We start from the raw sequence: 15,188 nt of genomic DNA, 5'->3' as shown, positions 1-15,188 counted from the left end.
TTTGGTTTTTATAATAAATTATGTTTATAATGAATGTCACTATAATTTAGAATTGCTTCAGGCATATTCATTTCTGTTTTGAAGTTGAGGAGTGAAGGAAACTAAAATAAAATAAGCGACATGTTTATATTGTTTGTAATCAACGTTTCTTTTTATTTACCAGTATTTTACATTATTTTCTAAATGTAATAATACAATGTGACCTATACATTGATCTATCTATTTTCCAGAAAATTTCCAGAAATTTAATATAAAAAATTATCAAGTTAATGTTGGGGGAAAAAATAGTTCATTTGATCTATGTCATGTTTAGTCATGCAGTATGAGTGCAGTAAGACATCTTTGTGGATTCTGCAGATCTTCCTCCTCCCTCCACGAGAGAGAGACCTCCAGGGTGCAAGACGGTGTTTGTTGGTGGTCTTCCGGAGAATGCAACAGAAGAGATCATCAAAGAAGTGTTTGACCAGTGTGGAGAGATTGTTGCCATCCGCAAGAGCAAGAAAAACTTCTGCCACATTCGTTTTAGTGAGGAGTTCATGGTGGACAAGGCCCTCTACCTCTCTGGTGTGTCTTTGATTTTTGTTTTGTTTCCATCTGAAACCTGCTGCAACTTGTATTCCAAAGCGACTTATATAATGCAATTAGCAGCAAACATACAAAAGATGCACAAAAAGCACACGCATTTAGATTTGCACTGAATTACAGAGGTACCTGAGCCCAAGTTTATGTGTTTCCACACGCCGGTATTTTCAGTAAATTTGTTTAGGTTTGGTTTTTATAATAAATTATGTTTATAATGAATGTCACTATAATTTAGAATTGCTTCAGGCATATTCATTTCTGTTTTGAAGTTGAGGAGTGAAGGAAACTAAAATAAAATAAGCGACATGTTTATATTGTTTGTAATCAACGTTTCTTTTTATTTACCAGTATTTTACATTATTTTCTAAATGTAATAATACAATGTGACCTATACATTGATCAATCTATTTTCCAGAAAATTTCCAGAAATTTAATATAAAAAATTAGCAAGTTAATGTTGGGGGAAAAAATAGTTCATTTGATCTATGTCATGTTTAGTCATGCAGTATGAGTGCAGTAAGACATCTTTGTGGATTCTGCAGATCTTCCTCCTCCCTCCACGAGAGAGAGACCTCCAGGGTGCAAGACGGTGTTTGTTGGTGGCCTTCCGGAGAATGCAACAGAAGAGATCATCAAAGAAGTGTTTGACCAGTGTGGAGAGATTGTTGCCATCCGCAAGAGCAAGAAAAACTTCTGCCACATTCGTTTTAGTGAGGAGTTCATGGTGGACAAGGCCCTCTACCTCTCTGGTGTGTCTTTGATTTTTGTTTTGTTTCATTCTGTTTCATTGGGAAACCTATTTTGTTTAATTTCTCTACCTTCTGTTGGGGACTGTTTTGTTTTGTTAGGGACTGATTCATTTTTTCTACCTCTTTGGCATCTCTTTGTATTTTGTTTTGTTTCATTTTGTTTAGTTCAGTTTGTTTTGTTTCTCTACCTTTCTAATGTATTTTTATTTATACAAGTAAATGTTTGTTTTGTTTTATTTTGTTTCGTTTCGTTTCGTTAGGGAACTTATTTTGTTTCTCTACCTTTCTGATGTGTTTTTATTTATACAAGTAGACGTTTGTTTTGTTAGGGGACTGATTATTTTTTCTGCCTCTGGTGTGTGATTGTTTGTTTTGTTTTGTTTCATTTCATTAGGGAACTTATTGTTTTGTTTCTTTACCTTTCTGATGCGTCTTTATTTATACAAGTAAATGTTTGTTTTGTTTTGTTAGGGGACTGATTATTTTTTTCTACCTCTCTGGTTTGTCATTGTTTTTTTATTTATGTAGATATTTTTTTTTTCATTATGGAGCTCGTTGTTTTGTTTCTTTACCTCTCTGTAGTGTTTTTTTTTTATGTGTAATTTATCTTGTTTTATAGTAATAGATAATAACATAGTAGGAAAATAAATACATCTTGCGTTTATCTTTGCTGAAAGTCCACTTAAATCAGGTCCCAATCAGCTAGGTACCAGCGCATATGCAACATCTGATACATATGCTGCAACATACATGCAACATAGCATGACCGGCTGTACTGTTTTGTTCAGCAGGGGCTTTTATTTATGTTGCAGGAAGGACCACCTTGGAATGAAGCAAATCCTATTTCGCATTCAGTATGTTTATTCTAGTGAACTGATAGATGATATATGCAAGCAGCCTGTACGAGAGCTCTGTTTGCTGAATAATGTTTGTTGTCCTAGGCTATCGGATGCGCATTGGCTCCAGCACTGATAAAAAGGATTCAGGCCGCATACATGTCGATTTTGCTCAGGCGAGAGATGACTTGTATGAGTGGGAGTGCAAACAAAGATTGCTGGCACGAGAGGAGCGGCACCGACAGAAAATCCATGAGGAGCAGCTGAGACCTCCATCACCTCCTCCCATAATGCACTACTCTGAGCACGAGGCAGCTCTTTTGGCTGAGAAACTGAAAGGTAAGCTTTCCCACAGACTGTGGTGCCATGATCTCATCTAGCCTTTAAAGCACAGATTTGTCATCATTAATGTAATGCCCAGAGAAATTTGGGTTCTTAGGAAAAGCTTCAAGGCAGAACTTTGAGTTTGGCAGAGTGTGGTAAGATGACCTACGCCGCCAGGTCTGCCTTCCTTCAGACGTTTTGCAGCTGTTCTCAACTGATCTCTGAAGATGTGATGGACATTAATGAGTGGCTACATAGTTTTGAGGCTCTTACGCTTCAGTCCTCTTTCCCGTCTGCAGCTGCCAGCCGAACAGCCCCGGCTGTTGTTTATTCTGTGAGACTGGTGTGTTTATATGATCAGCTAGTTCCATTCATCAGCTTCAATGAGACCAATGATTGCCAATGAAGTGAACACTGAGTACCAGGCTTCTGGAAAGCCAAAAGGTTTCCAAGGTTGACTAAATAGTTTTCATTTGCTTTTAGTGTGCTTAAAATGGGCTTTGGTTGATTCTAGTCTAGAAATTGGATATTGTGCAAGAGTTTGCTTAATTGCTTTGTCATAGCATTGAAGACCAATAGTCCTTTAAATGGGGTCTCATTTGAGTCTCATCTTTGTCTCAGATGTTTATCCTAAAATTGTTGATATGACATAAAAGTAAAGCTGTGAATAGCAGCTCAGATAATTTTATCTTTCTTCTGAAACTGTACCAGAGACATGTGTGAGACTTAAATATCCCATTTTCTCTTCTTTTAATGTCATTATTGTCTATAAGAACCAAATGGGAAATAGTTACACATTATGGTTACACTTTATTTTAAAGGGGTCATCTGATGCGACATGCACTTTTACAAGCAGTTTGAACTTAAATGTGTGTTGGCAGTGTGTGTACACAACCGGGCGGTTGTGTACACACACTGCCAACACACATTTAAGTTCAAACTACTTGTAAAAGTGCATGTCGCATCAGATGACCCCTTTCGGGATCATGATAAAGATCCACCCAGTGTTTTTTTTTTTTTTTATCTCGTTAAATAATTTCCCCTTTCTCAAATCGAGCTGACTGTCTGTGTGACGTCACACAGACCCAGGCCCCTCCCACGATAGTTTGATTGACATTAGCGTTTTTCCTTAGACCCGCCCTGAGTGAGCTGTCATCAGTCCGCCATTGTTACGATGCCAGAGAAGATGTAGACAAGAATGTCTCCGATTAAGCGATTGAGGTGTTTTGTTGTTGGATGTAATAATGAACATAGCAGTCGTCCTTTAATCCCGACATCTGAGCAGTGGATTACTTTTGTTTTTGAAGGGAATGCACCCCCGATCTACCTAAATGTGTCTATCTTTGTGTGAATCATTCGTGATCCAGCTTCACCTACAGAAGGAGTATAAGGTTCTTTTATGAATCTTTGCAATTCGCCTTTCCTAATAATGTGCTAGTTAGCAAGTTCCGCGGCTAAAGTAAACAGTATCATGAGAACTGCTCGTCACCACACGGAAGAGAGGGGCGGGGTGACAGAGCTCATTAGCATTTAAAGGAACATGCACTAAAATGGGTTGCTGAAAACAGAGCTGATTTTGACAAGGTAAAAAGGGTGTTGTTTTACACTACCACTGAAACATTTTAACCAAAGTATGTTATAGAGGTAGCACTTTATTTTACAGTCCTGTTCCCCATGTACATACTATGTACTTATTATAGTAATTACAATAACTAGGTACTAACCCTGAACCTAACCCTACCCCATGTAGTTACCTTATATTACCAGAACTTTCTTAGGTAGGTACACTGTAAGTACACTGTAAGTACATGTAAGTACACGTACTGTAAAATAAAGTGCAACCATTATAGAATTTTCATTAAGACCCTAAAGAATCATATTAACTTATGGAAAATGGGCATCCGATGACCCCTTTAAGATGTCCTTGTTACAGTGTAATTATACATTCATGTACTGAGTAATATTAATTAACTACATGTACAATTCGGCATCAATTGCTTGAATTAAATTCAAGCAACAACAAACTAAAATGTAGAACATAGAACTTTTATTAACAAAACGAATAAAAATACACCATGCTGTATGCCTAATATAAAATAACAAATAACTTACACAAAGTTTAGGTATACAAAACTGAAGATCAGTAAACACTGTGGAACCAAATAAATAACAAACTTACGTTTATTAGCAAAACGAATAAGAAAGCTTGGAGACACGACATACTTGATGTGAATTAAAAAACAAAATACACAGTTTAAATAAATAAAAATCAGCAAACACTAAAATAAGAATGTTAAAAAAACTTCCAATATCACCTTAGAGAAATGGCAGAAGTTAACAGACTTATCAAAATCCAAAATAATTTTAAAACAGGCGCTTCTGCATGTCATTTTAAAACTCTTCTGCCATCGTCTTGTCTTGTCTCTCTTCTTGTCAGCTTCTCCTCATGTGATAAATGAAATCTGATCTGTGATGCGACTGTCGTTCAGCACGCTGCATTGAGCAGCCGCGTTCAGTTTTAATTGTAGTGTCTGTTCTCTAACTGAACTAAATGATTTTTATTACTATATAAAATCAAAACGACTGTAGGGGCGGTGCTGCGATGGGCAAGTGACATAACCGGTGTTGCGGCTTCACACCGGTAAAACCGTCAACACCATCTATCGCAGCAACCCTAACTCCAAGGTTGACTCAATTTTCTTTTGCTTTTAGGGTGCTTATGTGCTTCAAATCTGAAGTTTTTAAGTAATTTGTGATACTTTTTCTTCTCTTCTATGGCTTTACATGGACATACTGTAAGTGTTGCGTCAGCAATATTGCTCAGGGGTTGGCTGTAAATATTCTGCAGATATTTCAGACAGACAAGAGTAGTTAGTGTGAGGTTTAAAATATTTCACAATGTTTATTTCTGAATCTAGAGAGGTTTGAGCACTCATGCAAGATGTCAAATTTTCATTATACAGGATCATTTTCAAGGCGCCACATGCTGTGTTTCCACCTTAGAGTTACACCAATCCATCACACCCCTTTGACATTCACACATATTTGTAATGTCACCTTTCATGTTTTAATTTCAGCGCCGGATCCTGGCTGACAGCTGTTTTCCCATGCTGTGATTTGATTACAGCTAGCGGCTCCAGGAAGGTAGTGATGGTTGAGTTGTGCTGGCTGCAGTGGTTTCCATGCCTCTCTGAGCTCTTGTCTCTCTGGAGAGACTGCTTTCATTTCGATGATGGGGACTTGACTGCAGCCTCCACCTCATCAGCAATCACAGCACTTCCCATGTCAAGCACTTCCCATTCTCCCTGCGTGGCGCATCCCCAGCTCTGTCTGTATGTTCTTATGTTTATTGAGCCCAGGAGGCAACAGGCAAAACATCTCAGACGGGGTTTCAATATTCTGGTGTCTGGCACAGTTCTGCTCATGCCTGACATCCAGTTGCCTCTCCAATGAAACACTTGTTTAGATGCAAACAATTATGCTGCAAATATTTATTGACTACAGCTAGTGATATCTGTTTAAGTATCAACAGCATGCAAATGAACATCGGTATTTGTGTTGCTGTTTTTTGGCATATTTGTGCAATAATTTTTTTTAATCTTTTTTTTAATTGATTAACATATTACAGATTTATTTTATAGTTACATTAGAAATCTTTAAAACAGTTCACTACTTCCATCATTTACTTTTGCTTTTTATGCACAGATTTTATTGTTTTACCCTGTTTTATTTGACCCTGTTTATCCGATTTTATTGTTTTAACTCAGACCCTGGTTTTAACTCTTACAAATATGAAAATGCATCATAAAAACAGCAATTACACATTAGCTTTTACGAAAAAGTAAAAAACCTCTTTAATTAATTATTTCTTAAAACAATATAATTATCTAATTAAATATCTATAAAACTACATATCATAAAATGTAGCTAGCTATGAAATTAGCTTTAGCAAGAGTCGCATTTTACTTCACAAATCTTTAAAATGTAATTTATATAAGATAATACCCATATAATGCCTTGACAGATGTAATAGATTAAGGAAATGAAGTTTCAGAAACAAAAACAAAACAAAAACGGAACAGTATACCGTATTAGATAGTGTACAAATAATGTAAAGAATGTTTTAAACAGAATTTATTTACTAGAAGATCAAAAAATGTCCAATAGTTAAAAACTACTTTAATGTAAGAGTGCAGATGTACATTAAAAAGCCCTTTTTATTATAAATATACCGTTTCCCTCATTCTCAAATCTGGCCATTCTTCAGCTCTTTTTAAACTATTGACTCTTAATTCTATCCATTGCTGCTTTCTGTCTCTTGCATTTGGAAACACTTTAATGCTATTCATTCAAACAGCCCCTGGTTAATGCTTTCTGGCAAGTAAATGCTCATTGCCACATTACGCTTTCATGGAAAAATTAATATGAGCGATGTTTAAAACAAAGCTAATTTCCCGACCATAACTGACGCTGACTGAATTGGCAGTAGCGTGGCGGCTTACATAGTGTCTGAGTTACGGAGAGGTCGGATGATTGAATGCTGGGAATTTCGAGGGAGAGTGTGGAGATTTCACATTTGCATTGCTTGTGGAGTCTCTCATTAGACGTGAGATTGGCAGAGCAGGCTCATTTGACTGTGGAATTTATTTTTATTCTCGTCAGATGGCATTTTTGCCCGAGGGTCGGGAGAATTCAATTCCCTTTAATTAGCTGGGAAGTTTGAGTGCCACATTAATAACATACCTGCTCTTGATCTCGAACGCTCAGAGTCCCTTGGGTCTCTTACCAACCTCACATGGGAATAACATCTATTTAATTGAAAAAGGGCTAAAATGGATATCAAATCTAAAATTCAAATTAAAGGATTTGAGCACATATTTTAAGGAGGTTCAGTATAATTGATACATCTCTCGTAATGTCATTCTCCTGCTTGGCTTGAAATCGGTTATACTGTGGTGAGTTGAAGCAATAAGTCTTGTGAAAAGTGCACAGATGCAGGGAATGATGTTGTTTCCGTGCACAGGATCTCATTAAAGAAGGGATCGAATTTACTGCCAGCCCTAGTGCACTGACTTTGTGGCAAAATTCAATTATTCTTCCAATTTTAGTAATGTATTTCACACGGGTCCACAGGGAGCAGATTACTAAAGCTTGGGAGAGGCCACACTCAATGCCTCATGTCTCAGCTACTCAGGCTGAAATTACACTTCATGTTTAGACAGGAAAAATGCAGGGTTATTTACTGATTCACGAGCCGTGACTGAACACACTGATGAGATGATGTTCTTGTCCAACAGAAAAAGACAATGCAGGGAAAGAGTCTTTAAATTAGGCCCTAAAGGTAGAGCCGTGGCTTAGTGTTTAGTGTAGCATGTGGACGTGAGCTCCAATCCTGATCTCCCTATCATTTCTTGTGGCAAAACTAATCAAGTCTTGTCTGAAAGTGTAGTAAAGTCTTGAATTGTGAAGGTTATAAGTCTTGTGTATTGAATGCTTGAGCAGATTGGAAAGAGATTCGAGTTTGAAGGTTGAGTTTTGTATAATGTGAAATCTTGGGAGGAGAGATTTTGAAGTGTGAAGGGGATGTAGGCCTTATGAGATTTGAATTTTAAAACTTTGTTGCTAGGGTGTTCTAGTGGTGCTATAGAAAGCTGCTGGTGTGGTTACTAGACAGGATATACAGTATGAATGGTTGGATATATGTATAGATGGCAGGTGTGTAGCTACTTAACTCAGGTTATTGAATTTTGAACTTCTGGATTTTGAACATTCTTTCAAAATTCCATCAATACATGATTTTTTTAACCATTCACTAGAGAAAAATGTAAGACTATGAAAGGACAGCCTGAAATGTATATTAAAAATATATATTTAAGCAGCCTTATATTGTTCCAAACCAATAGAAGCACTATAACATAAGTACATAAAACTTGGGCACTACATTTCAATCTTCTAGTCAAGTCACCATTATTTATATACTGTAGCGCAATGCAGATTGTGTCAGGGCAGCTTTACAGTAGCCTATTACACAGGGAAATAGTGTAAATACATATAATAGCTTTATGGGGAAAACTGTAGAAAATGTACACATAAAACCAGTGCATGCTCACATATGTTTCACATATTGTGAAACAAACTATCAAAAATGGACGGGGACTTAACTCTATGCTTCAGTTGTTGATTGGATGGAGATCTGAATGTGAACTTGCTCGATTGTAAGAAAGGCCCAGGGTTTAAGCAGAATAAATGATTGGAACAGCAGAGTCATATCATCAAAGAGAAGTCTGACTTATCCATGATTAAACATATGGATCAGTTGTTTATAATAAGATCATTTAATATGTAATAGAAAACAGACAGGATGAATTTACATTTCATGCCGACTTATTGTAAGCCAACCTGCACCATAGTTCCAGATTTTATATTTTTGAGAGCATATTTGATCTGAGACTGAAGGTCTGTAACAAGTTTAGTACACTCTTTAAAAAAGGTTTCAAAAGAGGATTTTCGTAGCGATGCAATAGAATAACTATTTTAGGTTCCCCAACAACCTTTCTGAATAAAGTTCTTAAAATAAAAATATTCTTAATGGAACCAAAGACTTTAGAGGGAGATTACAGTTAAAAATGTGTCTCATGTAAGGGATTTTGAACTGTACGCTGGCTTTGTCAAGCCTGCAAAGTAAGCGTTACAGCAGTTTCTGTCATAAGTAGATGAAGTAAAAATGACAGTTTTCCTTATTCATTTCTCCAGATGACAACAGGTTCAGTGAGGCAACGGCAGTGCTGTTCACGTGGATCGACAGAGGCGAGGTGAACCGACGCTCTGCGAACCATTTCTACTCCATGATCCAGTCAGCGAACAGCCACGTGCGACGCCTAATGAATGAGAAAGCTCAGCACGAGGAGGAGATGGAGCTGGCCAAAGAACACTTTAAGAATTCCCTGCTTGCCATTCTCACACAATGTAAGATACCTCCTGCCTTCACTGTTTGTATCCCAACTGGTTACTATGAGATTTTCATCTAGTGTTGCCATGACAACCGCTCATCCTTTGTACAGAGCAAGAAGATATAGCCGTCCTTAAGTGGGCTCCGTCTCTGATCTGATTGTTGGACTTTTCTCGCTCATCTTGATATGACTGTACTGCCAGTAGGAGTGTATTTGTATGTCCAGAACTACCATATATGTTACACTGCCCATAACTGTAACAGGCAAGACATGGGCTCTGTTCCAAAACCTAGAGAGCTGCCTACATAGGCATCATAGGTGAGGTTATAAAAGGTGGTCATTATAAAAGCCAACACATATATCCTTCACGAAGAAGATAATGCCATGATACATTGAGACAAAATCCATCTTAAGCTGCAGCACATTTATATTTGCTCTGTGAAATTTAATGTTCGAAATCCAGTCATTTCCATAGAAATAGAAATTGCATGGCTAATGTAGCTAAATCATTGTCTCTGATTGTATTCACAGAGACCAGAACTATGTCATAATTTTTATGCTGTGTCCTTTTTAGAGGTCTGCGCGGGCCTTAAAGGGGTCATCGAATGCCCATATTCCACAAGTTGATATGATTCTTTAGCATCTTAATGAAAAGTCTATAACATACGTTGGTATGTAATCAGCTCTGTTCATAGCAAGCCGTTTCCTTCCATGTCACTTTAAATGCTAATGAGCTCTGCTCACCCTGCCCCTCTCTTCTGTGGGGTGACGAGCAGACGGCAAACTTTAGCCGCATTTAGCTGCGAAACTTGCTAACTAGCACATTATTAAAGGGGTCCTATTATGCTCTTTTACAAAGTCTTGATTTTGTTTTGGTTGAGTACTAGAACAGGCTCTCATACTAGGTTGTTCGAAAAACACATTATTTTTCACATATTTTACATTATTACAACACTTCCCTCCCCAGTATGCCATGAACGGCTCGAATAATTCCTGTATCAAATGAAGGCCCGCCTTCTGAAATACAAAATGTGCTGTGATTTGTTAGCTGGGCCAGTGTGTTGCGATTGGCAGCATTTGGGCCTGGTCGGGAAATGTCATGCCCTTACCTAGCCGCCTGCATGCGAGCTTCAGTGTAAATATTGCGTCAATATCAAATCAATTTGAGCGCGATTTAAACCTGCCTGCATGCGAGCTTCAGTGTAAATATTGCGTTAAAAATCAAATCAATTTGAGCACAATTTAAACCCGCCTGCATGCGAGCTTCAGTGTAAATATTGCGTCAATATCAAATCAATTTCGTCATGACTGACGAATTGGGATCCGTATGGAAAACGCCACTATTGCTGACCCCCTCCAGTGCCCTGCGGCAGCCGGCAAGTCCCCCCACACCAGCTGGGGCGGAAGATAGGACAGCGGCTAGGCAGAGGTGTCCGCCACTGCTGTTCCATACTGTGGTACATTGGAAAGCATACCCAGTTTCAGGGTGGAGGGAGACAGCCTTCGCTCCAACCCATCCTGCAGGAAAGAGAGCATGACTGTGATCGGTCATCTACGGGGGTCTTCCCGGCGGGAAGAGCACCAACCGACGAGCAGGTTTCACTTCAGCCTGTAAGCATGTCTGGTAGACGGGGCTCTAGCTTAAGCGATGGTGTTTACTACCGCTGGAGATAGCCCACCTAGAACCTCCGCGGTAGTAAACACCATCGCTTAAGCTAGAGCCCCGTCTACCAGACATGCTTACAGGCTGAAGTGAAACCTGCTCGTCGGTTGAAGCCAACGCTAAAGCCGTCTCATATGAAGCAACCCGAGCGGCGTGACAGCGGCTGCGGATGCCATATGCCCCAGGAGCCTCTGAAACTATTTCAGTGGAACCGCCGTCTTGCACTGGAAGGACCCTAGGCAGTTCAGCATCGACTGTGCACGTTTTACTGAGAGACGTGCCGAGAGGTTGACCGAGTCTGGCTCCATGTCGAGAAAAGAGATCCTCTGCACCGGGAAGAATTTGCTCTTTTCCCAGTCGACCCGGAGGTCAATTGCTGTGAACCAATCGAAAGGACGGACGCACTGAAAGATGCGTTTCTGCGTCAACATCCTGAACGGGAGCTTGTGAAGGGCCCGGTTCAGCATGCGCAGGTCCAGGATTGGTCCTAACCCACTGCCTTTCTTGGGTACGATGAAGTATGGGCACCTCTCTGCACGCAAGACAGGAGCATCCCTGCCCAGCACAGAGGAGAACCGAATGCCCCTGAACTTGGGAGGGCGCCGGGCGAATTGAATCGCATAGCCGAGTCTGATGGTTCACATGAGCCAGCGAGACAGCCTGGGGCATGCTAACCATGCCCCCAGTGACCGAACAGGCGGGACTAGGGAAACCACCGACGTACCCGCAGTGGGGCAGTGCAGTGGACACAGGGGCCCAACCCGGGAGGCTTCCGTGCGTCCCAGGGTGGGGTCTGAGTGCGCGGCGCGCCACTTACCTGGCTCCACGGCTGGGCAGGGGGCTCGTGAGGAGGCATAGCGTCCTTGAACTGAACCCTGCTGCCCATTGGCGAAGGGAGAGGGGGACGGCCATGTGGAGACTGGGTCTCGCGCACTGCCATCCTCACCCTCTTGGAACCCGGAGAAAAATGAACCCGCTCTTCTGTTGAGGTTTTGGGCACCACTGGCTGGGTAGCCAGCAGCGGAACAGAAAAACCCAGGAACAAAGGTTTCTCCACCCGGCCCTCCACCGGGGGAAGGAGTGGTGCGGTCACCATCTCCTGAAGAGCCGGATCCAAGACCCCCGGGTCACCTGTCCCAGGGACGCCGCCCGCCCTGGCGCTTCACGGGCTTGGCAGGGGCGGAGACGGGCTGCGCCGCTTTCCTGCGGCCCACTCTACGCTGCAGCCGTTGTGAAGGCTGCTGCTGTGGCTGAGCTGGAGCGGAGATGGAGGCCACAGGAGGGCGCTCTCGGCAACGAGCAGACAGAGGGGCTGCAGTCAGCGGTGGAGTGGCTACAGCGTCGAGACGCCTCCGTCTGCTTCTGTGCGGTGGAGAACTGTTGGGCAGAGCCCTCCACTGCTTCGCCAAATAGGCCGACCTGGGAGATCGGGGAGTCCAGGAAGCGATGCTTCTCGGTCTCCCTCATATCCGCCCAGGTCAGCACTCCTGGACCACCAATGTGGACATCGTCTGACCCAGGGCGCGCGCCGTGACTTTCGTAGCCCTAAGCACGAGGCCCGTCGCCGTGCGCAGTTCCTGCAGCACACCTGGGTCAGCACCACCCTCGTGCAACTGCTTCAACGCTTTGGCCTAACTGAATGGGAACCCTTATACTCACTTCTGTTGATGAAGCTGGATCACAAATGATTTGTGCGAACATAGACGCATTTAGGCAGATCTGGGATCAGCACATTCCCTTCAAAAACTAAAGTAACATTAATCCACTGCATCTTCAGTGGCTCAGATGTCGGGAGTAAATGACGACTGCTATGTTCATTATTACATCCAACAACAGAACACCTCAATCGGAGACATTCTTGTCTTCCCCTGCACCGGAGTGGACACAATGGAGGACAGCTCACAGCTCACTCAGGGCGGGTCTAAGGTAAGACGGCCTTGTCAATCAACTAGCATGGGAGGGGCCTGTGCAGAACTATGACATTCTGCCAGGAATCTCAGAACAGCCTGATTTGATAAAGGGGATTTTAAAATAGGGATTTAAAAAAAAAACACTGGGTGGATTTTTATCATTATAGGGTGGATGTGTACACACACTTCCAACACATTTATGTTCAAACAACATGTAAACTGAATTTTGCATCCAATGACCCTTTTAAAACAAGACCCTTTTTACCTCTCAAGCCCAAAAACATTCACTCTGTGTATAATGCATAACTGCACCTTTATTATACACAATAGAGAGAGATGGTATAAAAACATAAAATATAAAACTGTATAAAAACAGTTTCTAAAGCAAATATGTTCTAACTTTAAGACCACATATGGTGAAACAGATGGTAACAGATGGTAAAGTGCGTACTGTAGTCTTTTTGACGTGATCGACCCGGGTTCGAATCCGTCTTTTACCAAACTTGTTTTTTCTCCCTTTTCAAATCTCATATCACATTGGAAAGGCATTTATTTTTCAATAAAAATTAAGGAAATAATCAAAACGTTGAAAATAAAGTATTGGGTAGGGTTAGGGTAGGTGTAGGGAGGGCTTTATTGTCCCAATAAGGTGGCATCCATTTAATAATTTGAATTAAAAGGATAATTTACACTCAATACGTTATTACTGCATACTGTTTTATAATTTACTATAATTTACTATAATACTGAGGTGAGGTGCAGATAATTGCCACTATTTGCAATAAATAGTATAAATAGCAGAAAATCCTGCTATTTTAACATAGTGTAAATAGAATCTATCGCTATCTGCATTTAGTGTAAATAGCATATTGTTAAAAATACTGCTATTTGCACTTAGTGTAAATAGCCTCTATCGCTATTTACACCTGCCTTATTTTTTATATTCTCAGAACGTTAAAATGTCCAGTTTTCTTGTTGTGATTATAACATTATTAAAGGTTACAAAACATAACAAGAACTTTCACCAAGTACAAATAACATAAGGACATTTTAAGAATGTTGTTCTAAAAGAATGTTTTCTCTCAACATTGAGAACGTTCTTAAAGTATGTATTATAACATCATAAAGACATTCCGAGAATGTTGTTCTAAGAACGCTTTCTCGCAACGTTTTGAAAAAGTATGTAAAATATTAGTCTCAGCCTAAACGTCTGATGCATACAGCACACAAAATTGGAAACAATTCAGGAGTTTTAAAGTCGTCATTGGATTGGTTGAATTATACAGTATTTCCGGGAGATGCGTGTCGCGTTCTTTAATGTTCCGCCTGGTATCAAGACGCCGTGATGCCAAACCCCCTCGTGGAAGAAGAAAGCTCTCGTGTTTACAACTGTGACAGTGGCTATGTTTACGTGCAACCAAATAATCAGTTTGTAATCGGATTGACGGCTCGATCGGACTGAAAAGCCTTCATGTAAACACCTTAATCGATCCGATTGAGCTTGATCGGAATGAAATTTCGATCGGATTCCTTTTCTAATACGATTGAGAGTGCATGTAAACACTCGATCGGATTGAACCCCGAAACTGAAAGGACTGCGCATGTGCAATGACGCAGAAATAACGTAATGACGTATGACGCGCAGAATGAATGGTTCTTCCTTTTGAATAAAGTGTTGTATAAATGCGTGTCCTGTCTTTATAAAACTCTCCATTCACTCGGCAAATGTGAAGTGGAGCAGGACAACCTCCCACCAGTCCTTACAACCCGTTTTGGGCGCGGGGAGGGGCATTTTTACTTTGTGATAAATAGCAGCACGGCACAGCAGTTTATATGTATATTTATCCATAAATGGATACATATTAATTCTCCTGTTAAAAACAAATAAAGAAAACATGTAGGAGTGGTTATTATGTGCAAACAGTGAAAAACTCTATATTTGTGCTGTGTGCGCATGTAAAAAAAAATCTATTCCGATTTGAAGCTTGTGACATATAAACGCGCACATCAACCCGATCACTTTATTTAGCGTTCATGTAAACACTACATTCAGATTCATCAATCGGAATGAATTCAGTCCGATTGAACCAAAAATTGTGCATGTAAATGTAGCCAGTGAGTGCTTATCAGGATCAACTAAACGCTGGCTTAAAAATATGTAAAGTTTGTCCATG

The 15,188-nt window shown here is 40.5% G+C and overlaps 1 protein-coding gene across 1 annotated transcript in view; it reads left to right on the top strand.

Annotated features, from left to right (window-relative positions):
• Positions 1-15,188, top strand: part of LOC107549911 (ecto-NOX disulfide-thiol exchanger 1-like) — a 58,185-nt gene that overhangs the window by 20,896 nt on the left and 22,101 nt on the right. The window contains exons 4-6 of the mRNA XM_016231096.1: positions 358-564; positions 2,273-2,506; positions 9,245-9,457. Of these exons, the coding sequence (XP_016086582.1) occupies positions 358-564; positions 2,273-2,506; positions 9,245-9,457 (654 nt within the window). The remainder of the gene's footprint in view (positions 1-357; positions 565-2,272; positions 2,507-9,244; positions 9,458-15,188) is intronic.

This window comes from Sinocyclocheilus grahami, unplaced genomic scaffold (genome assembly GCF_001515645.1).
Source record: "Sinocyclocheilus grahami isolate Dianchi unplaced genomic scaffold, SAMN03320097.WGS_v1.1 scaffold383.1, whole genome shotgun sequence".
Lineage (NCBI taxonomy): Eukaryota > Metazoa > Chordata > Actinopteri > Cypriniformes > Cyprinidae > Sinocyclocheilus > Sinocyclocheilus grahami.
This window is presented reverse-complemented; position numbering and strand designations above follow the sequence as displayed.